The 27721-nt window shown below is 50.0% G+C and overlaps 1 protein-coding gene across 5 annotated transcripts; it reads right to left on the bottom strand.

Annotated features, from left to right (window-relative positions):
• Window positions 1–468: 468 nt before the first annotated feature.
• RMND5B (required for meiotic nuclear division 5 homolog B) lies at window positions 469–20555 on the bottom strand. Of its 5 annotated transcripts, none has more exons than XM_007524326.3 (10): window positions 20261–20555; window positions 11609–11759; window positions 10253–10398; window positions 10002–10142; window positions 6772–6872; window positions 6391–6557; window positions 4380–4545; window positions 1295–1397; window positions 1051–1205; window positions 469–967 (listed from the first exon to the last, which is right to left on the bottom strand). In XM_007524326.3, exons 2-10 carry the CDS (start codon window positions 11745–11747, stop codon window positions 904–906), a joined length of 1182 nt encoding a protein of 393 aa, XP_007524388.1. In that variant the 5' UTR covers window positions 11748–11759; window positions 20261–20555; the 3' UTR covers window positions 469–903. The 5 variants fall into 5 exon arrangements, with proteins under 5 accessions (XP_007524388.1, XP_016044147.1, XP_060053249.1 ...); XM_016188661.2 differs by having other exon boundaries at window positions 11609–11755; XM_060197266.1 differs by lacking the exon at window positions 11609–11759 and having other exon boundaries at window positions 20261–20282.
• Between the last annotated feature and the right edge of the window lie 7166 nt (window positions 20556–27721).

Here is a 27721-nt window from a genome sequence, read left to right as displayed (position 1 = left end):
CACAGGCAAGCTTATGAAAGCAATTTACCCTCCCACACAGTTTATTAAATAGGAACCCCAGGCCATCTCTTCTGCTTGGCATAAAAGCCCCGGCAGCTTGATACTTTCAAATAATGAAGACTTAAGGTCCCTTCCTGCTCTTAGAAGCCCAGCATGGGACTCAGCACACAGCTTCAGGCACCCCTGGGAGGATTTCAGGGTTAGATCTGACTTGGTCTGAGTGCCACTCTCACCTGTACATTGCTGTGAGCCTGGTGGCCAGTAGAGGGAAGAGAGATGAGTGAAGGCGCCCTGTGCAGGGTCTGCTCTATCTCAGGGCTCCCTCTCCACCAGAGGTAGTGGCTGGGTTCTGTAACTGGACATGGCAACTGCCCGCATAGCTTTGCCAGCAGCAGCCAGGCCAAGCCCAGCAATGAACATGGTAGACAGGTAGTGATACCCTGTCAGTGAAGCTAAAGACAGGCAAAGTAAGGAGAAGACCTGTGAATATATTTGCTCCAAGCTATAAAAGGAGAGCATTCAGTTTTAGCCCAGACTATTTACAGTAGGAAATGAGTACATACACTGGAGAAGGTGGACACAAGTGCCAGTGTGGCCGTTAAGAGACCCAGTGGAGAGTGGGTATGGAGAGTGCTGTTACTGGCCAAGTCCTCTTCTGCCAGGTGCTACTAAGTCAACAGCAAAAATACAAACAGGGAGACGAGCAGTAGAGGCCACAGCTAAGGAGCCCACTGTCCAGGTCAGGTGGGCACCCCTCTCTCTGGGCCTCTGTCCACAGTAGCACTCCTCAGCCAGCTGTTCTGGCCAAGCGGACCACAGTACTGAAACCAGCCATCCTCAGGCCAAGGCTTATTGGGGGGGGGGGGGGGAGACATTCCAGCAAAGTTCCTTCAAAGACAGGAGTCAGAATATGATGCGTTTCCCATCTGCTGGGTTCTGCTCCATCGGACAGTAGGGACACTTCAGCCTGCAAAGGGAGGAGAATCCAAGGCTCAGGGACTGGTCAGCAGGAGAGCCGATCCCAGATGGAGCTGAGCATGGGGAACTTACTTTCCTCCATTGATGAGCTTGTTGAGTGCATCTCGAGAGATGACGTGGCCACAGATAAGTTTGATGGGAGGGTTGGAATCTGAAGTCTGCTGGCGGAGGATGGGGCAAGCAAACACAGAGTGGTACCAGCACTTCATGCCAAGTTCAATCTCGATCTGGGGAGGTGAGGAGGGTGAGGCCCAGTTCCCGTCACAGCTGTCCACCCCAGCAAGTTCTGCCCACACCTCCCACAGCCAGGCCTCACCGGTAACTCGTCCTTGTGACTCCACACCCCTGTGCACTGCCGTTGCTCGATCACAGCTTTGATGTTCATCAGCACAGGCAGCGCCACACAGCCAGATGCAAAGCTGCAGAACAAAATGCAGGGTCTGTAGGGGCCCAGAACAAGGACCCGGCAGACAGGAGGCCCAGCACACTGCCCATACACAACTAGGGACACCTAGAATCTCTCAACGGCTTGTGAAGTACTAGGTATGTAGTTCTGTGTGTGCAACTCCAGTATTACTCTACTGTTTCCCTACCCCGAATCTAGAAATCTGTGAGACAAAAGGGATATGATGGTGCAGAGGTCACTGATAGTGCAGGGTGCTGAGAATACTGCTCTGTGTCCAGAATGCATGGGACAAACTAGAGGAGGATGGAGTCCACCACTTGGGGGTCCGAGCACCATGATACTGGCCACTGTGATGCAGGGTGTGGCTCTGGGATCAGGTCCACATGCCTTTCACTCTGAGGTCCTAGGCAAGTTCATTCCCCCTTGAAGGCCCTGCTTATAGACCTCTAAAAAGAAATGGGCGGGTTAAGCACACGTGGCGCAAAGCACAAGGACTGCATAAGGATCCCAGTTCAAGCCCCTGGCTCCCCACCTGCAGGGGAGTCCCTTCACAAGTGGTGAAGCAGGTTTGCAGGTGTCTGTCTTTCCCTCCTCTATCTAGTTCTCTCTGTCCTATCTAACAACAATGACATCAATAACAATAATAACTACAACAGTTAAAACAAAAGGGAAAATAAATAAATATAAAAAAGGGGGATACTACACCCCTAGCTTTCTATTCAAATGTGAAAGCGGTGAAGGGGAAGTGGGTAGGTGGCGGCAAGCCTGGTTGAGCAAGTTACAACGTGCAAGGATCTGGGTTCAAGCCCCTAGTCCTCACCTGTAGGGGGAAAGCTTCACAAATGGTGAAGCAGTGATGTAGGTGTCTCTGTCTCCCTATCTCCTCTTCCTCTGGCTGTTTCTATCAAATAAAGATAAATTTTTAAAAAGAGAGAGAGAGAAAGAAAGTGAAAGCAGGGTGGAGAAACAGTATAGTGGTTCTACAAAGAGACTCTCATGCCTGAGCTCACAGGTTCCATTACGTACTCCACCATAAGCTAAGCAGTAATCTGGTGTTTAAAAAAAGGGGGGGGGGCATGGGTGGTGGTGCAGCTGCTTAAGTACTCACATTACAGTGTGCAAGGATCCAGGCCCCTGGTCTCCACCTGAAGGGGGGAAGCTTCACGAGTTGTGAAGCAGAGCTGCAGGTGTCTTAACTGTTTCTCTCCCTCTCTATATTCCCCTCCCCTCAATTTCTCTCTGTCTCTATCTAATAAATAATTTTTTTTTAAAAAGGTGAAAGCACTTATCTCCCCACAGGGCAGTGGTGTTTAAGAGAGGTGGTGAGAAGACAAAGCTGCAGGAGAGTCATGTGATAACTCAGGGTACACAGGCGCAGGGACTTTACTGAAGAGATCCTATGTGCTGGGAGGGTACAGACTTTACTGTGCTCAAGGGCCAGGTTCAAGCACCATGCATTGGGGAAGCTTCACAAGCAGTGCTGTGGTGGCTCTCCCGTCTCTTCTCCAATCCTTTTTTAACATTTATTTATTTGCCACCAAGGTTATTGCTGGAGCTTGGTGCTTGCAAGACAATTCCACTGCTCTTGGTGGTATCTCTTATAGAGACAGAAATCAGGAAAGAGAAAGACACCGGTAGCACTGTTCCACTGCTTGTGAAGTTTCTCTTCCCTGCAAGTTGGGATGGGAGCTTGAACTCACGTCCTAACATGTAGTAATATGAGTACTCTACTGGGTGTGCCACTGTCCAGTCCCTGTTTATTCTTCTTTTCTGAGACAGGAAAAGATTTCTGGTCTGAGTGCAGACCAGAGGCTTGAAGCAGGGTCCTTAGGCATGGCAACGTGTACACTCTACTTGGTATGCCCCCATGGGGCTCCTCATATATATATAATTTTTTAAGATTTTATTTATCTATGAGAAAGATAGGAGAGAGAAAGAACCAGGCATCACTCTGGCACATGTGCTGCCAGGGATCGAACTCAGGACCTCATGCTTGAGAGTCCAAAGCCTTATCACTGCGCCACCTCCCAGACCACCTATATATTTTAATGAAGAGAAAACCAGAGCATCACTCTGGCATATGTAATGCCATCGGTCAAACTCTGGGACCTCAGGTTTAAGAGTCCAGTACATTATCCACTGCACCACCTCCCCTAGGCCACCTCTCTCTTCTCTTTATCTAATACTGAAAATAAAGAAAGAGGGCTGGGGAGTGGGAGAGATAGCATAATGGTTATGCAGAGACTCTCATGCCTGAGGCTCCCAAGTCCTAGGTTCAATCCCCTACACCGCCATACACCAGAGTTAAGCAATGCTCTAGTTTAAATTTTTTTAACATTCTTTTATTTATTTTCTTTTTTGTTGCCCTTGTTGTTTTTATTGTTGTAGCTATTGTTGTTGTCGTCATTGCTGGGTAGGACAGAGAAATGGAGAGAGGAGGGGAAGATAGATACCTGCAGACCTGCTTCACCGCCTGTGAAGCGACTCCCCTACAGGTGGGGAGCCGGGGGTTTGAACCGGGATCCTTATGCCGGTCCTTGCACTTTGCGCCACGTGCGCTTAACCTGCTGCGCTACCACCGACTCCCCTGTTTGTTTTTAATTAAAAGCACGGCACGGGCAGGAGAGGTAACACAATGACTCTGCTATCACTCGTGGCTAAAGCTCCCAGGTTCAGTCCTCCCGCACCACCATAAGCCATTAGCTGAGTAGTGGTTTGGACTAAACAGACAAGGGGAAAAAAAAAAAACCTGGCTGGCAAAAAGAGACCTCACAAAATGGAAATCTTGACCATGGTAACCCAGGCCACAAACTCCTCCTATTCTGCTTCTCCACTCTATAAATAGGTCATTCCTACCTAGGACAGCTGCCACAGCCAGGTTAGGTCTGAAGGAAGGCACCGACACCACCCCTGCACACAACGGGGTCTCAGCACACTGTTTCCCTCCAAACGCGCCAAGTGTGCTGCCCAACACAGACATACACACACACAGTACCTGACGCTGAGGGGCGACTCCACCGAAAGCCCGAGCAGGGAACAAGCATCCCGGGTGAAGGTCTCACAGATCTCTGCCCAATGGCTGTTGTCCAGGAGGTGGCAGTAGGGTGATTTCTCCAAGCCCAGTCGCAGATACACCAGGCTGCCCATCATCACCTGGATCTCTACAAGGTAACGTGTGTCAGGGCTCAGCCATCCATGGGGGCGGCTTCCTGACCCCTCAACGACTGAAATGCCTGATGCAAAACTTGCTTTTCCTGAACAGAGTGGGCAGGCGGAGTCTCCGGCTGCCTGTGCAGGATGAGGGCAGGCACCAGGTAAGGAGGTGCCTTAGTTCCTCCAGTCCACCCACAGCACAGGCATTTCCTCTCCCTTTTTACTAGAGAAATTAGAGGGAAACGGAGGTGGGGGTAGAGAGAAAGACCTACAACACTGCTTCGATGCTTGTGAAGCTTTCCCCCTGCAGGAGGGGGCTGGGGGCCTGAACCTGGGGCTTATGCACAATGTAATATATGCATTCTTATCAAAGGTGCCACTGCCTGGCCCCTGGTGTTCACATTTCTAAATGAACTGTGAACTGAGAAGTGTGAGTGGAGCTAAAGGAAACAGTTACTAACAGCTGGTTACGGTGACCGGTGACCATCTTGCAGGTGACACTTAGGTTTAGAGCTGGGAAGGTGACTCAGCAGTTAAGAGCGTGTGCTTTGCGTGCATGAAGCTATGGGTTCAAATCCCCACACTGCTTAATGTTGTTTCCCCCCACTTTTTTTTTTTTTTATACCAGTGCACTGCTCAGTTCTGGTTTATGGTGGTACAGGGGATTGAACCTGGGACCTGGGAACCTGAGGCATGAGAGACTGTTTGCATAACCATTATGCTCCAACCTTCTGTTTTCTCTCAATTAAAATCATCACCCAGTTAGGGAGCCAGCATAATGGCTCTGCACAAAAATACTCATGCCTAAGGCTCTGAGGTCCCAGGCTCAATCCCCAGCACCACCATAAGCCAGAGCTGAGCTGTGCTCTGGTCTCTATCTCATTAAAATAGATACATAGTTTTTAATGAAGAAAAATACGGGTCTGGACAGTGGTGCACCTGGTTAAGTATACATGCCGCCATGTGCAAGAACCCAGATTCACGCCCCTGGTTTCCACCTGCAGTGGGAAAAGCTTCACCACAAGTGGTGAAGTAGTGCTGCAGGTGTCTGTCTCTTCCCCCCACCCCCACTCCCTCTCAATTTCTCTCTGTCCTGTCAAATCAAATCAAGTTTATTTAAAAAAGTAAAATATGGGGGTTGTATTGTTAAATGGGAAACTGGGGAATTTTATGCATGTACAAACTACTGTATTTACTGTTGAATGTAAAACATTAATTCCCCAATTAAAAAAAAATAAGTAAGATAAGGGAGTCGGGCTGTAGCACAGCGGGTTAAGCGCACGTGGCACAAAGTGCAAGGACCATTGTAAGAATCCTGGTTCAAGCTCCTGGCTCCCCACCTGGAGGGGAGTCAGGTCTGCCGGTGTCTGTCTTTCTCTCCCTGTCTCTGTCTTCCCCTCCTCTCTCCATGTCTCTCTGTCCTATCCAACAACAATGACATCAATAACTACAACAATAAAAAACAACAAGGGCAACAAAAGGGAATATTAAAAAAAAAAAAAAAAAAAAAGTAAAAGTAATTGCCAAACAACCAGTTTTAAAATGTAGTGTGAAAGAAGAGGACTCACGAGACGCTGTGTGAGCCTTAGGAGTTCTGGGTTGGAGGCCTGTGCAGGGCTGAGCAGAGCAGCCTGGGGCACGAGTGTTAAGGATATATGCAGATACGGGTGCTGAGTGTGGGGTGTCAGGCCATGAGGAGGTCTGAAATGAAGCTTAAAAGGGTGAGGAGAGCCTTAAGTTTGGAGCCTTAAGTTTTTGGAGTCAATGAGAGAAGATCCAAGAGCCCCAAGCTGAGGAGAGATGTCCAGGAACCTGACCTGGCCCACAGGGACATCTAGCAGGCAGACACCTACCCCGCTGGTGCAGCCGAGCAAAGGGCTGGAAGTGCCTGGCGTAATTCAGGGCCTCCAGCTGCTTTTCAGGGCCACCGGCCAACAGGCGGATGAAGTGCAGTCGGTGTAGCTTGAACTCCAGGGAGCTGTTGAGCTCCAGCAGGCGCTGCCGATGGGAGACAGCCCATCTGGGGAGACAGGGACGGTCAGCGTGCGGGGGTGGGGGGGGCACACAGAGAAAGCCCGATAGAGTGGGGGTGAGAAGTGGGTTCCAAACGCCTAGAGACCTACAAAACAGGGCTGGCACATCAAGTATGTTGGGTTAAGTGAAAACCATAGCTGAGCCATCCCAAAAGGCCAGGCAAAGTGGCCACTGTCCCTCCATCCCCCTTCCCAGCTTACTCCAGCGCTGGCCCCAGGTCTTGCTCATGCAGAGCTTCTAAGATTCGATTCAACTCCAGGAAAGGTTGCTTGAAATCCAAGTCCACATTCAGTGTCGATTCCTGTGGGGAGTGTGATCCCACACTAAGGTGTGGTGTATTCCCATTCTCTGTACAAATATAAAACTTCATTCCCCAAACATGGGATGGGCAGCAGTGGGGTCCGGCCAGTGCCCAAACTCTAGGTGTCTGCCTACCCCAGGCTGGGCTTCCTGAGGCTAGACGAGCAAACCACCTCACTCTTAGTGCTGGAGCAAAAGGGGAGACAATCACTCCTTTCCAACACTCATAATTACATAAAGGGAAAGTATCCTTTTACTGCCAGTGTATCTTTCACACAAGTGGTATTTTTAAAATGCTGATCTCCCTTTTTATAAAAAGCTTTGGCTCAGAACCCTGGCTGGCTAAACATGAACTAACTCTAGCTAGAAATCAATCACTTCACTTTTCACAGTATAAATTTCTAGAGCCACCCTAGATTTATAGGAGAGGAAGTGACTTCCTTTCATATATATATATATATGTGTGTGTGTGTGTGTGTGTGTGTGTGTGTGTGTATATATTAAGATTTTTTTATTAATGAGAAATATAGGAAGAGAGGGAAAGAACCAGATATCACCCTGGTACATGTGCTGCTGGGGCTTGAACTCAGAACCTTATGCTTGAGAGTTCAATGCTTTATCCACTGAGCCATCTCCCAGACCACAATATATATTTTTTTATTTTATATTTTTATTTTCCCTTTTGCTACCTTTTTTATCGTTGTTATGGTTATTATTGTTGTTGTTATTGATGTTGTCGTCATTAAAACAGAGAGAAATGGAGAGAGATGGGGAAGACAGAGAGGAGGAGAGAAACACAGACACCTGCAGACCTGCTTCACTGCTTGTGAAGTGACTCCCCTGCAGGTGGGGAGCCAGAGGCTCAAACCGAGATCCTTATACCGGTCCTTGCACTTCGCACCACATGCACTTAACCTGCTGCGCTACTGACCGACTCCCCAAAATATATTTAAAGAACAACGGGGAGTCAGGCAGTAGCGCAGCAGGTTAAGCGCAGGTGGCACAAAGTGCAAGGACCAGCATAAGGATCCCGGTTTGAGCCCCCGGGATCTCTGTCCTATCCAACAACAACAACATCAATCATAACTACAACAATAAAACAACAAGGGCAACAAAAGGGAATAAATAATAAATATATATCTAAAAAAAAAAAAAAGAACAGGGAAGTGGTCCAGGAGTGGGGGGGAGGAAGATGGCAGCGCACCTGATAAGCACACAGACTACAGTGCGCAAGGACCCAGGTTCAAACCCCTGGTCCTCACCTGCAGGGGGAAAGCTTCATGAGTGGTGAAGCAGGGCTGCAGGGGTCTCTCTCCCTCTCTTATCTCCCCTCCTCTCTCAATTTCTTTCTTTCTCTATCTAATAATAAATAAATAAAGTTTACAATAATTTTTAAAAAGTGTTCCAGGAGGTGGTACCAAATTTATAAGCATGAGGTCCTGAGTTCAATCCCTGGAATCAAATATGCCAAAGTGATGATCTGTTTTCTCTCTCTCTCGCTCCCCCCCCATTAAGAAGCAAAAAAAAAATCTTAAAACCTAAAAAGAGGGGAGTCGGGCTGTAGCGCAGAGGGTTAAGCGCAGGTGGCGCAAAGCACAAGGACCGGCATAAGGATCCCGGTTCGAACCCCGGCTCCCCACCTGCAGGGGAGTCGCTTCACAGGCGGTGAAGCAGGTCTGCAGGTGTCTGTCTCTCTCTTCCCTCTCTCTGTCTTCCCCTCCTCTCTCCGTTTCTCTCTGTCCTATCCAACAACGACAACAACAATAAAACAACAAGGGCAACAAAAGGGAATAAATAAGTAAAATAAGTATTAAAAAACCTAAAAAGAGAAAAAAAGGAAGGAAGGAAGAATAACACAGTGGCCAGGAAGCTATTTCAACTGGTAGAACATCAGATTTACACACCTTGAGGTTCCAGGTTCAAATCCAGGTGCAGCACATGCCAGAGTGGCACTCTGGCTTCTATGTGTCTCTTCCCACCCCGACCCATCCCCTTTTCTCTCTGTATCTTGTTAAACTCTCTTTCATATGTAATAAAAATAAATCTTTAGTGGATGGAAGACAGCTCACTTAGTGGAGCACATACTTTACCTGGCTTGAGCCCTGACACCACATGGGAGAACCATGCAGGATGGTGCTGTGGTGTGTCTCTTTTCCTCTCTGTTTCTCTATGCTTAATAAGAAAAAAAAAAAATTCTATAGAATCATGCAGGCATAGTGAAGCCCAGATGAGTGCCAAAAACAAGACAAATTTTTAAAAAGAGCATTTTAAAAATGGGGGTACAGTGTTAGAAATCAATGTTACAGGGTGAGGCAGTGATGCGCTGACTGAGCGCACATTACAATGTGCAAGGAACCAGGTCAAGCCCTGCTCCCCAACTTCAGGGGGGAAGATTCACAAGTGGTGAAGCAAGGCAACAGGTGTCTCTGTCTCTTTCCCTCTCTATTTCCCCTTCCCTTCTCAACTTTCTGTCTCTATTTAGTAAATTATTTTAAAAATTCCTTTTATAAAATTTTTTAATATTTATTCATTCCTTGTTTTATTTGTTTTTATTTATTCCTTTGTTGTTTATTTTATTTGTTTGTTTTTATTTATTCTTTTTTTGCCCTTATTTTATTGTTATAGTTATTACTGTTGTTGTTATTGATGTCGTCATTGTTGGATAGGACAGAGAGAAATGGAGAGAGGAGGGGAAGACACAGAGGGGGAGAGAAAGACAGACACCTGCAGACCTGCTTCACCACCTGTGAAGGGATTCCCCTGCAGGTGGGGAGCCGGAGGCTTGAACTGGAATCCTTACACCAGTCCTTGCGCTTTGCGCCATGTGTGCTTAACCCACTGCGCTACCGCCCAATTCCTTAAAAAATTCCTTTTAAAAAATTCTTTTAAAAACAAAATTAACGTTACTTCAGTAAAAATATCAGAAGTAAAGAATAACAGGGACCCCCTCCCACCTGCAGGGGGGAAGCTTCAGGAATGCTAAAGCAGGTCTACAGGTGTCTATCTCCCCTCCCCTCTCAATATCTCTATCCAAATAAATTGTGTGTGTGTATGTGTATTTGTACATTTTTTTTTAATTAAAAGAAGAGGGACGTGGCAAGCATGGAGTGGGTGCAAAGGCAGCCATTACCTGGCACAGCTCCTCGGCCACGCTGAGCATGCCCTGCTGGTACAGGTGCTCCACAATAGCCATCTGCAGAATCTGCTGCTGCTTCTCCCCAGAGTCCCACACTGCGTCAGAGACCACACCGCAGATCTCAGAGTCAAAGTTCTGGCAGGACAAGAGACAGAGCCCTATGACTCTTTTCCAGGGAAGCCTTGTGCTAGCCAGCTTCAGGGCACCCCCTCCACACCCCATGGCAGAGCCGCCCACTTGCTCACCCTATCAATGGCTTTGCCCACGCGGGAGACACTGCTGTGAATGTCCTTGTGGTCCGAAGCCAGCTTCTGCACGGTGTCTTTGATCTTCCGGCAGCACTGGGACATCACCAGGGAGAGGGTGGCTGACAGAGGGGTCCCCTGGAGGGCTGCAGTAAATGTTCATGGCCTTGGATTAGGTAAAGGGATCTTAGATACGATAACAAAAGCATAAGCAAAAGAAAAAACATAATTTTCATCTAATAAGGGTCTAGAATAAAGAATACATACAGAAATACACTTCAACAATAAAGTAATTCAGCAGAAAACTAGGCAATATACATATTTCAAACAAAGATAAATGGTCAACAAGCATATAAAAATGTGTAGCATCATTAGTCATTAGAAAATTGCAAAGCAGGAGCCAGGTAAGAGGCACACATCTTATCATACTCAAGGACTCGGGTTCAAGGCCCTGCTCCCCACCTGCAGGGGAGAAGCTTCACAAGTGGTGAAGCAGTGCTACAGTGTTACTCTTTCTCCTCCTTACCCCTTCTCTTTCTCCCTATTTGTCTCTACCAGGAAAAGAAAGAAAAAAAATATTTTAAAGCCACTAGGAACAGTGAAGTTATGCAGGCACCAAGGCCCAAGGAAACACTGGTAGCAAAAAAAAAAGTGTTGATGAAGATGTGGAGAAATTAGAACCATCATACATCCTCTTAGAACTCTTCTATAAATCTGAAATGGTCTTGAAATATCTTAAAATGTTTAAACGGGAGTCACTGGTAGCACAGTGGGTTAAGTGCAGGTGGCGCAAATCATAAGAACCCGCATTAGGATCCTGGGTCGAGCCCCCGACTCCCCACCTGCAGGGGGGTCGCTTCACAGGTGATGAAGCAGGTCTGCAAGTGTCTGTCTTTCTTTTCTCATCTCTGTCTTCCCCTCCTCTCTCCATTTCTCTCTGTCCTATCAAACAACATCAATAATAACAACAACAATAATAAAACAAGGGCAACAAAAGGGAATAAATAAATATAAAAATGTTTAAATAGAGGTACAAATCAAAAAGAAAAGATAAGTAAAAAATAATCAGGGTTAGGGAAATAGCACTTTCATGTCTTGGGTTCCTGTTTCAGGTTCAATCCCTAGCACCACCATAAACCAAAACTGAGCAGTACCCTGGCTTAAAAAATAAATTTAAAAAAAAATATATATGGAATGACCTCAAGTAAGTAACAATTCCTAGCAGGCTTCTGAAACAGTTCTGAGACTTCCACTCGCCCTACCGAGGAGGCCAAGGGGTCTGCGTACCCGTATCCTCACCAGCAGCCTCCCGACCCCATCTATCACCAGGCAGGGTCGGTGCTCAGGGACACTCACCTGCGTTGGCCAGCTCGGCCCGCAGCTGGCCCACGTAGTGCAGCAGCTCCTCCAGGCTCTGCTCGCAGTGCTGCCCATAGGTCAGGAACTTCTGCAGGACCTTGTCCACCTCTCTCTCCACACTTGCACACTGCTCCATGGCGGCCTCTGCCTGGGCAAGGGGACCCACTGAGTTAGGCCCCCAGGGCTGGGACAAGGTATGAAGGGCTACTGTGCCCCCTCCACAAATCTTATAGCAACGCTTACCGAATCACGGTGAGAAAATGACTCGGTTTTCAACTCTATAATCTTTGTTCATGTCTTACATGCGAGAACAGGCTGCAGAGCCCTCCACAGGCCCTGGAAGCACTCGAGTATGAACTACACCAATCACATTTCCCTGTGAACAGATGTACTATTCTACAAATATATTTTTGCTCTAAGTATACTTCTCGTAAGAATACAGTACATGGGGGTCGGGCAGTAGCGCAGCAGGTTAATCGCATGTGGCCCAAAGCACAAGGACCCATGTTAAGGATCCTGGTTCAAGCCCCCGGCTCCCCACCTGCAAGGAAGTCCCTTCACAGGTGGTGAAGCAGGTCTGCAGGTGTCTATCTTTCTCTCCCCCTCTGTGTCTTCCCCTCCTCTCTCCATTTCTCTCTGTCCTATCCAACGACAACATCAATAACAACGATAATAATAACTACAACAACGATAAAACAACCAGGGCAACAAAATGGAAAAAATAGGCTCCAGGAGCAGTGGATCCATGGTGCAGGCATCAAGCCCCAGCAATAACCCTGGAGGGGAAAAAAAAAAAAAAAAACAGTATGCAACAGCACCAGGCGAAATGCCACAGCATACAGCATACTGGGCCCGTGAGGTAGCTCAGCCTGTTAGAAAACCAACTTGCATGGCTGAGGCCCCAAATACTAGAGGTTCAAATCCCAGCATCACCTTATGCCAAAGCTGAGCAGTACTCTGGTCCTTTCCCACAAAAAGTAAATATTTTTAAAAGAATATAATATGTGGCCTGGGAGGTGGCATAGTGGATAAGGTGTTCCTAGGTGGATCCTCAGATGGCATGTGCCGGAGTGTTCTGGTTCTCTATCTCTCCACTCTCAGAAAGAAAGAGAGAAAGAAAGAATGCAAAGAAAAGAAAGGATGTATCATAGTAACATAAAATTTGTGTTACTGGGGCCAGGTGGTAGTGTACTTGGCTGAGCACATATGTTACAAATGTGCAAGGACTCAGGTTTAAGCCCCCAGTCCCCACCAGCAGGAGGAAAACTTCACAAGTGGTGAAGCAGGGCTGTAGGTGTTTTCCTGTCTCTCTCCCTATCTATCTCCCCCTTCCTCTCAATTTCTGGCTATCGCTATCCAATAAATATAGATAATTCAAATATTTTTCATTTATGTTACTAATAAAAGAGAAATAAAAAATAAAAATACATGTGTTAGTTGACTTATGTTATCAGTAATATGATACTTCTGGTCAACAGCGGGCTGTTTTTTTTTTTATTATTGTAGTTATTGTTGTTATTGATGTTGTCGTCATTGGACAGGACAGAGAAATGGAGAGAGAAGAGGAAGACAGAGGGGGGAGAGAAAGACAGACACCTGCAGACCTACTTCACTTGTGAAGAGACTCCCCTGCAGGTGGGGAGGCGGGGGCTCGAACCAGGATCCTTATGCCGGTCCTTGTGCTTTGTGCCACGTGCGCTTAACCCACTGCGCTACTACTGCCCAACTTCCAATAGTGGGCTATTATTAGGGCACCTCATGTTAGCGATTTTCAGCCGCATGGGAGTGAGTATCCCTAACCCCCACGTTGGCCCATCTGACTAGAACTCCACCCCCACCCTGCCATATCCCATGCATCCTCACGTGGTCAGCTTCCCTTCGGTCAGTGGATGTGCTTTTCCATGGACTGCAGTGACAGGCGCCATGAAGGCTGTCTGTCCTTGGATGGGGGTGGGAAAGATCTGGAAGGAAGTCCATGGAATAAGCAGCCTCACCCACTGGTACTGCATCAGCCTCCCTGCTCTTGTCCCAGTAACAAGCAGCTTCGAGCAGCCAGCCAGAGCCCTTGCTCCTTCACATCCAGGGTCCTCCTCCACCAGTGTGAAGCTGGCCCCTGCCAGGGTCATCAGACTGCCCCACCTTTGAGAGCTGGCCCTGGCCTGCTCCCACACACTCTAGATTTCAGTATCATCAATGGCCTATTCGGGAGCCCATCTCCCTGGCTCCAGACCACAGACTTCTGGTAACATGACTTTCCCTCCTCACCCTACCACTAAAAGAAAATAACCTTTTTGTACCACCACCACCCCCCATCCTCTGAGCCCTGTCCACTTTGGAAACACCTCTGACACTGAGCACGCGGATGGTGGTCCATGAATATGGGTGGCAGAGCTGATTTCTCTCCACCCACCAGGGGAGCTGAAATGAGAGGGTTCTTACTGAATGTTCCTATCTAACCAGCTGTCCTTCTGTCAGAGGACACAAAGTAGCACCACACAGAGAAGCCTGTGTCCAAGGCTGCCCAGGTTCTCCCAACAGCACCAGGCTCCTGCTGTTCCCAGCAGCTATCCAGGCCTCATCACCCCAGCCTGGCCCACAGCCACTGTCTCTCCACCAGATGGGGCAGGCACAGAAGGGGTGTCAGTGCCCTCCCCTTAAGGCTGATGCTATCACACCAGAAAGTAATCACAGTCTCCTGCAGACATGCCTTCTCCTCATGCCCTTCCCCCTTTAAGTCCCCCATAAAAACACGAGCCGTTAAAAGCCAAACTATAACTAGACTCCTGTCTGAAACCGTGCTTAACACTCATTACTGCTAGAACAGTTAACTAGGGGCCTATTATGTGCCAGGCACTGTGCTAACGACTTGGCATGCACTAATTTACTTAATTCTTACGAAAACACTATGAGGTAGGTACAATTACTAGACCCACTTGACAGATGAGAAAATGAGACAGAGATTAAATAAGTTGCCCAAGGTCATGCAGCTGGGGTGCAAGGCCTGGGAACTGAAGCGACTCCAGAAATTCCACCACAGCTCTCTGGACCAAGTCTGCCAGGCGTCCATTTCCCAGGAAAGGAAAATGGCAAGGATTAGTGGCTAGAATGACAGTCCATCCAGCATTAATAAAGAGGAGAAAAAGGAAATTCACCACTGAGCATTCTGAGGCAATCAGAGAGGGAGAAAGGCAGCCCATAAGAGTGTAAGCCAGGAGTCGGGCGGTAGTGCAGTGGGTTAAGCGCACATGGCGCAAAGCACAAGGACTGGCGTAAGGATCCCGGTTCAAGCCCCCAGCTCCCCACCTGCAGGGGAGTTGCCTCACAGGCTGAAGCAGGTCTACAGGTGTCTATCTTTCTCTTCCCCTCCTCTCTCCATTTCTCTCTGTCCTATCCTACAATGACGACATCAACAACAATAGCTACAACAACAATAAAAAAAAAACAGGCAGCAAAAAAGACATAAATAAAATATTTTTTAAAAAAGAGTGTAAGCCAAGTGTGTCTGAAAACCAGAATCACCATTTTCCAAAAGTAAACACAGTTCAAGGAAAGTCAGGGGCTCACCAAGGTCACAGCCTGGCCTCAAAAATAGCAAGTGCTACCAGGATTCTCGAAGGAGAGCTCAAGGCAGCAAGTGGAAATACCGCTAAGGAGCTGAGAAAGGACTGTCATCCTCATATACTTTGTGGCAGCAACTGAGTCTCACCACTGACGTAAATGCCAATTAATCAAGGAAATTAAATCGGGAAGATGCATCTACGGCAAGTGGGCAGCACTACAAAGCAGACTCCAGATGAACCCCTGAAAACATAACTAAGACCCCAGAACATGCTCCAGGGAATGGGAGAGAAACAAAATGAAGTCCAGGTAGAATAGCATCTATGGGAATTAAAACACATGCATGCAACCCAGAACACATGCAAATAAAGAACATATGTCGAATACACAAAGGGTTTCCTACAGTCTAGAAACATGAGGTCCCACATTCAAAACTGGCATTGCATGTGCCACAGTGGTGCTCTGGTTCTGTGTCTCATAAATAAATAAATCTTAGGGAGGAAAGTGAAAGAAGAATAGATGATGATGAATAAAACCTTGGGGGGGGGGGGGCTGGGCAGTAGCGCAGTGAGTTAAGCACACATGGTGCAAGGATCCTGGTCCCCAGTTCCCCACCCACAGGGGGGTCACTTCATAGACAATGAAACAGGTCTGCAAGTATCTGTTTTTCTCTCCCATTCTTCCCCTTTTCTCTCTATTTCTCTCTGTCCTATCCAACAACAGCAACAGCAACAATAGTAACAAAATGGGGAAAAAATGGCCTCCAGCAGCAGTGGATTTGTAGTGTAGGCACCAAGCCCGTGATAACACTGGAGACAAAACAAAAACAAAAAAAAAAAACCTTCCTTGGGGGCCAGGTGGTTGCTCAACCGATAGGCCCACACACATTTTCATTCAAGAGGACTCAGGATTTTTCAAACCTCCCCCCAACTTTTGGAGCCTCAGGCATGAAAGTCTCTGCATAACTGTTCTTCACTCTACTTCCACCTTAGATTTTAACTTCTTTTTTATTCCCTTTATAGTTATCTTTATTTATTTATTGGATAAAAATAGCCAGAAATTGGGAGTCGGGCAGTAGCGCAGAGGGTTAAGCACAGGTGGTGTAAAGTGCAAGGACCCACAAGGATCCTGGTTCAAGCTCCTGGCTCCCCACCTGCAGGGGGAAAGCTTCAGGAGTGGTGAAACAGAGCTGCAGGTGTCTCTATCTCCCCCTCCCCTTTCAATTTCTCTCTCTATCCAATAATAAATAAATAAAAGTTTAAAAGGAAATAAATAGGTAATTGGGTGGTAGCGCTGGGAGTTAAGTGCACGTGGCACGAAGCACAAAGACCAGTGTAAGGACCCCGGTTTGAGCCCCCGGCTCCCCACCTGCAGGGGAGTCGCTTCACAAGTGGTGAAGCAGGTCTGCAGGTGTCTTTCTCTTCCCTGTCTTCCCCTCCTCTCTCCATTTCTCTCTGTCCTATCCAACAACAATGACATCAACAGCAACAACAATAGTAACACAGCAATAAAAAAGGGGGCAACAAAAGGGAATAAATAAATATTTAAGTGGTCCGGGAGGTGGCTCAGTGATAAAGCTTTGGACTCTCAAGTATGAGGTCCAGAGTCTGATCCCCAGCAACACATGTGCCAGAGTGATGTCTGGTTCTCTCTCTCCTATCTTTCTCATAAATAAAATCTTTAAAATAAATAAATTTTTTAAATAAATAAATAAATAGTGCCTGCTATGTTTTAAAAAAAAAAGTCGGGAGTCGGGCGGTAGCGCAGCGGGTTAAGTTCATGTGGCGCAAAGCGCAAGGACTGGCATGAGTAAGGATAACGGTTCGAGGCCCCGGCTCCCCACCTGCAGGGGAGTTACTTCACAGGCGGTGAAGCAGGTCTGCAGGTGTCTGTCTTTCTCTCCCCCTCTGTCTTCCCCTCCTCTCCCCATTTCTCTCTGTCCTATTCAACAACGACATCAATAAAAAAAAAAAAACATTAAAAAAAACAACAAGGGCAACAAAAGGGAATAAATAAATAAATAAAAATAAATATTAAAAAAAGTGGGAGTCCGGTGGTAGCGCAGCGGGTTAAGCGGACGTGGTGCAAAGTGCAAGGACTGGAGTAAGGATTCCGGTTCGAGCCCCGGCTCCCCACCTGCAGGGGAGTCGCTTCACAGGAAGTGATGCAGGTCTGCAGCTGTCTTATCTTTCTCTCCCCCTTTATGTCTTCCCATCCTGTCTCTCTTTCTCTCTGTCCTAGCCAACAACAACGACAGTAATAACTATGACAATAAAACAAGGGCAACAAAAGGAGATAAATAAAAAATAAAACTATTAAAAAAAAGTTGGGGGCCGGGCAGTAGTGCAGGGAGTTAAGCGAACATGGTACAAAGTGCAAGGACCAGCATAAGGATCCCCCGTTAGAGCTCCCCACTTGCAGAGGGGTCACTTCACAAGTAGTGAAGCAGGTCTGCAGGTGCGTCTTTCTCTACACCACTGTCTTCCCCTCCTCTCTCCATTTCTCTCTGTCCTATCCGACAACGACAGCAATGACAATAACAATAACAACGATAGACAACAAGGGCAACAAAAGGGGGGGGAATGGCCTCCAGGAGCAGTGGATTCATAGTGCAGGCACCAGCCCCAGCAATAACCCTGGAGGCAGGAATGGGAAATATGTGCAAATCACCAGAAAGGCCCCCTTAGCCTGATTGGAACCGCAGAGCCTCCACTGACCCCTCGTCCTCTGCACTCTCCACCCCCACTAGTTCTCCACCCCGTGCGTCACTCTTGCTTGGAACCTAATAGAGACAGCTCATCAGCACAGCTCAGGACTTCCATGTTCAGAAAGCGCCAGGGCGCATGTGAAGAGATAATGCTGCTCTTGGTCTTTCTCTCTCCCCCTTTTTCCTCTTTCCTTCCCTCTCTCTCTCTCTCCCAAAGAAATAAATGGGGGGTGGGGTGAGTGGGGGGCGGCACAAGTGGTTAAGTGCGCCTGCTACAAAGTACAAGGAACTGGTTTCAAGCCCTGGGTCTCCACCTGCAGGGGGAAATCTTTGCAAGTGTGGAAGCAGGGCTGCAGGTGCCCCGCTTTTAATCTCCCTCTCCCCTCTCAATTTCTGTCTCTATGCAATAAATAGAAAAATAATTTTTTTTTAATTTTTTTAAAGGGAAAAAAGAAATCAATGGGGAGGCAGCACCTGGTAGCGTGCAAGGACCCAGATTCAAGATCTAGTCTGTATCTGCAGAGGGAAAGCTTCACAAGCGGTGTTGGGATTTTTTTCTCCCTATCACCCCCTTTCCTATCAAGTTCTCTGTCTCTATCAAATAAATAAATATAACACCGGCAATAGCACAACAGACGTTAGCCTGAGGCTCTGAAGCCCCAGGTTCAACCCCTGCCACCACCATAAACCAGAGCTGGGCAGCACTTTGGTGAAAACAAAACAAACAAAAACAGCGGAGCCCAGAAGATGGAGCAGTAGCAGAGCACAGCAATGGCAGGTTCGAGGCCCTGCGCTCCATCCCTCGCACTGTATGTGCCAGAGTGACGCCCTGGTCCCCTTGCTCTTATCAATAAATAGTTTCATTTGTCATTTCCTTACAAGATTGTAAGATTACAGTGTAGAGTTCCACACCACACCTACCACCAAAATTTTGTGTCCCCACCCTCCCACCTCCCAAAGATAAACAATCTGCTGTGGCGCACCTGGTTGAGCACACAGGTTACAATGTGCAAGGACCAGGGTTCAAGCCCCCAGTCCCCACGTGCAGGGAGAAAGCTTTCCAAGTGGTGAAGCAGTGTTACAGGTGTTTCTCTGTCTCTCTTCCTATCTTCCCCTTCCCTCTCAATTTCTGGTCGTCTCTACCCAATAAATATAATTTAAAACAAAATTTTAAAGAAACAATCTGCTTGCTTCTTTTTTTTTTTAAGATTTTGTTTATTAATGAGAAAGATAGGAGGAGAGAGAGTAGAAACCAGACATCACTCTGGTATGTGTGCCACTGGGGACTGAACTTGGGACCTCAAGCTTGAGGATCCAGTGCCTTATCCACTGCACCATCTCCCAGACCCTTTTTTTTTGTTGTTGTTGTTGTTGTTTTCCACCAGAGCACTGCTCAGCTCTGGTTTATGATGGTGCAGGGGAATGAACCTGGGACTTTGGAGCCTCAGGCATGAGAGTTTCTTTGCATAAACATTATGCTATCTACCCCTGCCCTTGCTTCTTTCCCTCTCTCTCTCTCTCTTTTTGCAGGTTCATGTGCATCAGCTCTCTAGATTCCACATATGCCTGAAACTATCTGGTAGTTGTCTTTCATCTCTTTGCTTAGTAACTTTTTTTCCCCAGAGCACTATGCAGCTCTGGTTTATGGTAGTGCACGACTGAACCTGGGACTTTGAAGCCTCAGGCAGGAGAGTCTCTTTACATAATCACTATGCTATCTACCCCTGCCCTGTTTCTTACAAAGGAAATAAAAGTAAATAAATTTTTTAAAGATGGGGGAAGAGTCAAGCCGTAGCGCAGCGGGTTAAGCGCACATGGCGCGAAGCGCAGGGACCGGCGGAAGGATCCCGGTTCGAGCCCCCAGCTCCCCACCTGCAGGGGAGTCGCTTCACAGGCGGTGAAGCAGATCTGCAGGTGTCTGTCTCCCCCCCTCTGTCTTCCCCTCCTCTCTCCATGTCTCTCTGTCCTAACAACGACGACAACAATAAGTATAACAGAAAAAGGAAAAACTAAAAAGGACTGGGAGCTAGCTCACTGCTTACCGCACACAAGGACCTGGGTTTGAACCCCAGCCCCTGATCGCCACATGGGATCACCATGCAGCAGGCATAGTCACAGGTATGTCTCTCCTCTCTCTCTCTCTCTCTCTCTCTCTCCCTCAGTCTTTCACCTTCTTTAGCCTCTGGAAATTGAAGAGAAAAAAAAAAATCCACCAGGAGTGGGGGAACCGTCGCGTGTATGGGGGTGAACTCCAGCCACCTCCCCAACCTCACTCCCACGTTGCCGCCGGTCTGCAACCCCGCCGGGAGGGTCGCCGCCACCAACGCGCGGAGGAGGCGACTCCTCGCCCTCCTCGAGGTTCTGCCCGAGCCCGCGAGGGTTACCTCGGTCCGGCCCGGCCGGCCGGCGACTCCTGTCAGCCGGGGTACTCCCGGCCCCGGGCCGCCGACTGAGGAGACAAGCGGCCCAAGGACAGTCCCGCGCGGGGGGCTTCGCGCAAGGCCCGGACCCCGAACCCTGCACGGCTACCGCCCCGCGTCCCAGCTCCGCCGCGACACGCCCTCGGCCCGTGTCCCCTGGCCCAGAAGTCCCCGGCCGTCAGCTCGTCCCGCAGACCCGGCCTCGACTTCCGGCGCCGCTGTCATCGGAACCGGAAGCGGCCGTTGCCCGGCGGTTCCCGACTCGCCCACTCGTGGCGCCGCAGGGGCGCAGCCCTAGAGCTCCCGCGAGAGTGGACTCGCCCGCGGCGGCAAGTAGGCCCCGCCCCCGCCCGTCGCAGGTGGAGCCGGGCGTCCCTGGCCCCGCCTCCCGGCTCGCTCGGGACGGGACTTCGCGATGGGGGCGTCCGCGAGACCCCCCGGCTCCCCGCGCTCGCGGATCCTAGCGCCCTTTGCAATCCCAGATGTGGCCGCGTTCCCCGCTCTCCGCCCTCATTCAAGGACGATCCTGAGCAGCACGAGGCCTTCAGGGATCCCAGCCTCAGCCACCCCTGCGACCAGATAGATGATGAATCAAAGGGAGTCCTCTTCGGGGGCCGGGCGCCGGCGCAGCGGGTTAAGCGCACGTGGCGCGAAGCGCAAGGACCGGAGTAAGGATCCCGGTTTGAGCCCCCGGCTCCCCACCTGCAGGGGGGTCGCTTCACAGGCAGTGAAGCAGGTCTGCAAGTGTCTGTCTTTCTCTCCTCCTCTCTGTCCTCCTCCCCTCCGCTCTCAACTTCTGCCTGTCCTATCCAACAACATCAAGATGGAGAAAATGGCCTCCAGGAGCAGTGGATTCATAGTGTAGGCACCGAACCCCAGCGGTAACTCTAGAGGCAAAAAAAAAAAAAAAAAAAACCTCTGCCCCGACCTCGTCCTCCGCTGATGCACCCACTGGACGATCCACGGTAGAACCAAGTTCCCTGGAGAGGGGGGCACTACCCAGCTGTCACCCTGCCGCTCTCCCAGGGGCGCCTCCTGCAGTGGGGGAAGACCTCACTTGCACCCTAAGGAGGTAGAGGGAGATTCAGCAAAGAGAGGGGGCAGCACCCCAAATTCGGGGCCTTCGCTGCATTCCGAATCCTCCCAGCCTCCTGACTGCGGACACGCAGGTAGAGTCGCATCCACCCCCCTCCTCACCGATGGGGGGGGGGGTTTGACTTGGGCTCAGCCCAGGTTTGCCCGAGCTCCTGCTCCAGTTTCAGACAGGATGAAACCCGGACCTCCACCACCACTATCAGCACCCCTCAAAAAAAGGAAAGTTGCACAATCGTGTTTTGTTTTCTGGGGAACACGTGTATAAATAAGCCAGTACATTCGCATTGCTCTTGAAATGATCAAACGCGTTTACTTGTTTATTCTGTCTTCTTGTGTCTCCACCCCAACTGAAACACGCCCCCCCCCCAAGAGACAGAAGCTCCTTGGAGCTCTTCGCTGCTGTTGCCCCGCACCACAAGCCAGGAACACAGTAGGTCCGCAGGAGCAGGTGGGGCTGGCCTCCCCTCCCCTCCCGAGTGCGGGAAGCGCGGCTCCCAGCCTGTGACGCCCGCGAGGAGGGGCTGTGCGGGGCGAGCGCTGCGCCAACGGGTGATCCCGGCCCACGTGGCCGCAGAGCCAGCAGCCGGGCCAGGTGGTGGGGCGCCGCCCCCCCCCCCCCCAGCTTACAGGCCTCGCGCGCTTTCGCGGCCGCCCCAGGCACCCCAACTCCTCTCGGGAGCCCCGCCCAGCTGGGTGTGAGCTAAGCCGGGCTTTGAATTTGCCCGCACACTCCTCCATCCCACCCCCCACTGTCCTTACGTCCTCTCTCCTAGAATCAGTTTCCTGTGCAGCGAGGCACCAAGTTAATTTGCTCAGTCTTTCCTTATTGGGATTGTGGGGGGGGGGGAGTTGTTTTGCTAGTTAATGAGCGTCTTATTTTTTTACTTGCCAAATGTTCGTTGTTTGTGCCAAATTATTATTATTTGCCTCCAGGATTATCGCTGGGGCTTTGTGCCTGCACTACGAATCCACTGCTCCTAGAGGCCATTTTTCCCATTTTTATTGGATAAGACAAAAAGAAATTGAAAGGGGAGAGGGAGATACAGAGGAGGAAAGACAGACACCTGCAGACCTGCTTCGCCGCCTGTGAAGCGACCCCCCTGCAGGTGGGGAGCCGAAGGCTTGATCCTTGCGCAGGTCCTTATGCTTTGTACTTTGTGTGCTTAACCCAGTGCGCCACCGCCCAGTCCCCTGTGCCAAATGATTTGTTAAACCTTTTTAAACAATTTTTATTTGGTTGTTTATTAATGAGAGACATAGGAGAGAAACATAGGGTCCCTCTGGCACATGCAGTGCTAGGGATCAAACTCTTAAACTGGCACACAATTTACCAGAGCTGAGCAGTGCTCTGGGCTCTCCCTCCATCACTTATTAAGATAGATGGATGAGGGGGTCGGGCGGTAGCACAGCAGGTTAGGCGCATGTGGTGCAAAGCTACCGACCTAAGGATCCTGGTTCCAGCCCACGGCTCCCCACCTGCAGGGGGGTCACAGGCGGTGAAGCAGGTCTGCAGGTGTCTGTCTTTCTCCCCCCCCCCTCTGTCTTCCCCTCCTCTCTCCATTTCTCTCTGTCCTATCCAACAACGAACAACATCAATAACGATAATAACCACAACAAGGCTACAACAAAAGAGGGAAAGATGGCCTCCAGGAGCAGTGGATTCATGGTGCAGGCATTGAGCCCCAGCAATAACCCTAGAAGCAAACAAACAAAAAAAAAAAGATAGATGAATGAATGAATGAATGAGGAAAGAATGGAAGGTGGATAAAAAATTGGACTCTCAAGCATGAAATCCCAAATTCAAGCCCTAGTGCCAGATGTTCAGGTTCTTTCTCATTCATAAACTTTTTTTTAACATTTATTTATTCCCTTTTGTTGCCCTTTTTTTTTTTTATTGTTGTAGTTATTGTTGTCGTTGTTGGATAGGACAGAGAGAAATGGAGAGAGATGGGGAAGACAAGGGAGAGAAAGACAGACACCTGCAGACCTGCTTCACCGCCTGTGAAGTGACTCCCCTGCAGGTGGGGAGCCAGGGGCTCGAACCAGGATCCTTATCCTTGTGCTTTGCGCCACGTGCGCTTAACCCGCTGCGCTACCGCCCAGCTCCCTAAATTTTTTAAATTGCCACCAGTGTTATCAATGGGGTTTGGTGCCAGCACTACAAATCCATTGGTTCTGGTGGCCATCCCCTCCCCCTTTTCTATTTTATTTGATAGAACAGATAAAAATTGAGGGTGGGGTAGAGAGAGGGAGAGATCAACCTGCTTCACCTCTTGTGAAATTTGCCCCCTGCAGATGGGGACCAGGATCCTTGTGCATTGTAGCATGTGCACGCAACTAGGTGCACCACTGCCTAGCCCCTTTAATCAATATATCTTTAAAATAAATAGGGCTGAGGAAACAGTAAAAAACTTTCATGCCTGAAACTCACATCTGAGGTTCAGTCCAGCAGCACCACCATAAGTCAGAGCTGAACAGTGCTTGGATCTCACTCCGTATCTCTTTCTGTGTCCTTCTCATTAAAAGTAAATATTTAAAAATAATAAATAGATTGTGGAAATTGCTCAGCTGGTAGGGCACAAAACTTTCATGCCTGAGGCTACCAGTTCAATCCAAGGTGCCACCTGTATTGCAGTTATGCTCTGGCTTCTCTCACATGTGAAACTCTTATTTCCTACCAGATAAATAACTCATGTATAATAAACAACACACACACATATATTTACCTCCAGCTGCTGGAGCTTGGTGCCAGCCTTAAGAATCCACCATTTCCAGCATCTACTTTTTTTTCTAATTTTTTTATTAGATAAGACAGAGATAAATTGAAAGAGGATGGAGAGATAAAGAGAGAATATAGACACCTGCAAATCTGCTTCACCGTTTGTGAAGCAGACCCCCTGCAGGGAGGGAGGGCTCGAACCCCAGGTTCTTGTGCTTGGCAATACGTGAGCTTAACCGGGCACACCACTGCCCAGCCCCCCAAAATAATTTTAACCAGAGCACTGCTCAACTCTGGTTTATGGTGTTGCAGGGAATTGAATCTGGGACTTTGAAGCCTCAGGCATGTGAGTCTGACTGCATAACCATTATGCTATCTACTCTCACCCCACCCCCAAATAAATAACTCTTGAAAAGCAAAATTGAGGGGGATAGGATAAAAAAGGAAATTCAAGATGGCAATAGCAGAGTAGATACTGACAGGACCTTTCTGAGCATGGGCCTGGCACACAGAAACCTTGTCTGTGTCCCAGCCCTTCTCCTTGGCCACCTGAGGGACCCACCCAAGCCACAGAAAGTGATGCCCCCTCCCCCCAGCTTACCAGGCTATCTGAGGTCTGCAGACCTCCCTACCTGTGAGAAGGCCCTCCTTCAGACTCATCCTGCCTCCCATTTTCAAATCCAAGTCCAGGCCCTCTCATCCCATATGCCCTCTTCTTAGAGGTACACCCTGCTATAAAGAAAAATGACTCAGGACAAGTGTCAAGAGTAACTTTATTCTAGGGAGGGGGTTACGGTTACTCAGGGTGTGGCAGAGGCTACCCATGGAAGGGCACAGGAGCCTAGTCAACAAACAGAGCTGGGGGGGGGAGACAGTTCAGCTGGTGGAGCACACACAGTACCATGCACCCAGGTTCAAGCCCCAGCCACCACATGGGAGCAGCATGCAAGGTGCACCAGAGCAACGCTGTGGTGTCTCTGTCTCCCTCTCTGTTGCTTACTTTCTATCTGGGCTGGGGGATGGGGGGACCTACTAGGAGTGGTAGAATCCTGCAGAGAAGCCCAGCCAAAGTTCCAACAACCTGATACTTCACCCCTCCCCCTCCAGTAACCCCCTCACACCCAGAGTGAGTGTTGAGCCAGCTTGCCTCCAAACCCTCAACCCAACCCCAAATCCCTGGCCACATTTCTTTTTGTTCATGTTGCAAAATTCTTTTTCTTGTCTGAATCCAACCTAGAAGGTTAAGCCCCCACTACTGCTACCCCCCCCCCATGGGAGTGCTGGGCTGTGTAGTCTGAATCCCTCTGAGAAAAGTCTCCCTAACACTTCCATCCCGTGAGGACACTTACTCTCACCTGTACAGGTGCTCCCTCTGCCTTCCTGCTCCTCACTGCTGACCCTGGGCCTCCACGGTGGACGTGCCACCACCCTCCCCCACCACGGGAAGGGCCACCAGGACAGGGGTCTTGTCACCTGGATTCCCTCACACCAGAGCCCAGCCTGGCCCTGAAGGTACACCGTGCATGTGTGTCCCGTGTAATGAGTGGTGCCAGGACTATCAGAGCTGGGAACCTTCCCCACCCCCAGCTGGGACCCAGGCATCAGGGAAGGGGTCTGGCCCCTCTTGGCTCTGGTGCCAGCCAGAACGGGGAAAGGTAGCCCTGGCCAGGCAATGCCCATAGGCTGGTAAGACCCAAGGCGTTTCCCTATGGAGGCTACGTCAGAGAACTAAGGGTACATCTGCCTGGAGAGAGGCTCAAGGGGGAGCACTCTGGAGGACAGTATGTCAGCAGAAAACAGAAGGGATGGGGCTTCCCCTGGGGGGGATGTGGCAAGCCGGAGCCTAATCTGCTGTGAACTGTGGGGTGCCCAGAGGAGGTAAGGGCTGCCCAGACACAGTAGCCACTTCAGTGTAGCCACTCCAGAGCCACCCAGCCGGCTTGGGGACCAGGAACTGGTTTGCCTGGCAGTGATGAGCTAACAGGAATCCGGTTTCCTCCGGCCTGGGTCCTCTGGCGCCCTCCCCCTGCATCTGGGCCCAGCCTTGGTTTCTGGCACTGCTGCCAAGTTTTGGTACCGCCCACCTGCTCCCCGCTGGCTCTACTGGCAGGCCCAGCTCCCTAATTGCTGGGTGGGGAGCTGTTGTGAAGAGCAGGGCCACCAAAAGGTAGACCCTAGCCACTGGAGGGCACATGGGCACCCAGCTTTGCCAGTGCCAGGTCATGGGACAGTGGGACATCTTAGCCCTGGGGGGCCCATAGAATGGCTCCAGACCTTGACTTGGGGGGCTGTAAAACAGGCCCCAAGGCCTGTGAGGGTATCTTCACAGCAGGGGCCCAGGCTCATGTGGGCCACAGTAGGGTTCAGCCAGACCCCTGGTCTGCCCCTGCCACCCAGGCCTGGTGGGAAGGAACGGGCAGAGGACCAGGAAGCAGCCCTCCAGGCCTAGGCCAAGAAGCCCCAAACACACCCCCTCAGACACACCCACCACCCACAGCTCACACCCCCTCCACACACCTGCCACTCACAGGCCTGTAAACACACCATTCCCACAGCCCAGAGTTGACACCCACTCCCCACCCTAGAGAGGCGGGGCACCTCACTCAGACCCCACCCCTCCAGTCTTCTCCAACTTCGGACCACCTGCTGGGGCCCTAGGGCCAGCCAAGAGGGCAGGGGCCTCAGAGAACAAACCCAGATAGCCTTGGGGGTGGGGTGGGGGGGTGGGGAGGCTTGGAAGGAGGCTCTATGCTGGTATGAAACACACCCAACTCAACCTGTGCCCCCAAATCCTGACTGCCCAACACAGCTGCAGGCAGAGGAAGAGCCAGCCAGTGTCTGCCTGACAGCAGCTACTAAGAAGCATCCCAGAGAGCCCTGAGCCTCCTGGCCAGGGTCGAGGAAAACCCATAAGCCCAGGGGGGAAGCTGGACCATGGAGAGGCCAGGGGTCAGGGTAGAAAAGCTTCCTCCTGGGACAGAACTTTCCAGGGTACAAATCAGATCCAGTCTGGCTCCTGCTTCAGAATAGCCAGTGGCCCGTCAGTCATGCCTGCAGGGATGTTGTTAATATTGTGGTGACAGCACTTACCAAGTGACCCACCAGTTTCCCCTGCCTCTCCCCCATACCTGTGGAGGAGGGAAGGGTGCAGCACAGACAGAAGGGCAGTAGGTGTGTTGAGTAGGGTGGGTCCCTACCAGAGCTCTCAGGAGCTCCCTTGGGGCCCCCAAACCCAGCAGGAGCCCAGGCTCCCAGGCCCAGCCCTCCCACCTAGAGAGTGCTTCCCGTTCCTGCCACCCCTGCTTGACCTGCCCTTTTGTTTCTCCACATTCTTTGGCAGTGTTCTTCCAAAACCCCACTGGTGCTGAAGAAAGGAACTTCAGCCCACACTGCGGCTAAAGAAAAGTGTAGAGGGGATGCAAGGATTATTCCTCCTCCTCCCCCCCCCCCCCCCCCCGTCCCCCCTCACCAATTCCTGCCTGGCAGCAGCACACACAGGGATATCCTTCTACTGCCTGTGACCATCAGCCAAGCAATGGCTTCAACCCTGAACATCCACCACCTTCTAGACCCAGGCTGGGGGCAGGCCCCATGGACCATCCCAGGCCTCC

This window comes from Erinaceus europaeus, chromosome 9 (genome assembly GCF_950295315.1).
Source record: "Erinaceus europaeus chromosome 9, mEriEur2.1, whole genome shotgun sequence".
Lineage (NCBI taxonomy): Eukaryota > Metazoa > Chordata > Mammalia > Eulipotyphla > Erinaceidae > Erinaceus > Erinaceus europaeus.
This window is presented reverse-complemented; position numbering and strand designations above follow the sequence as displayed.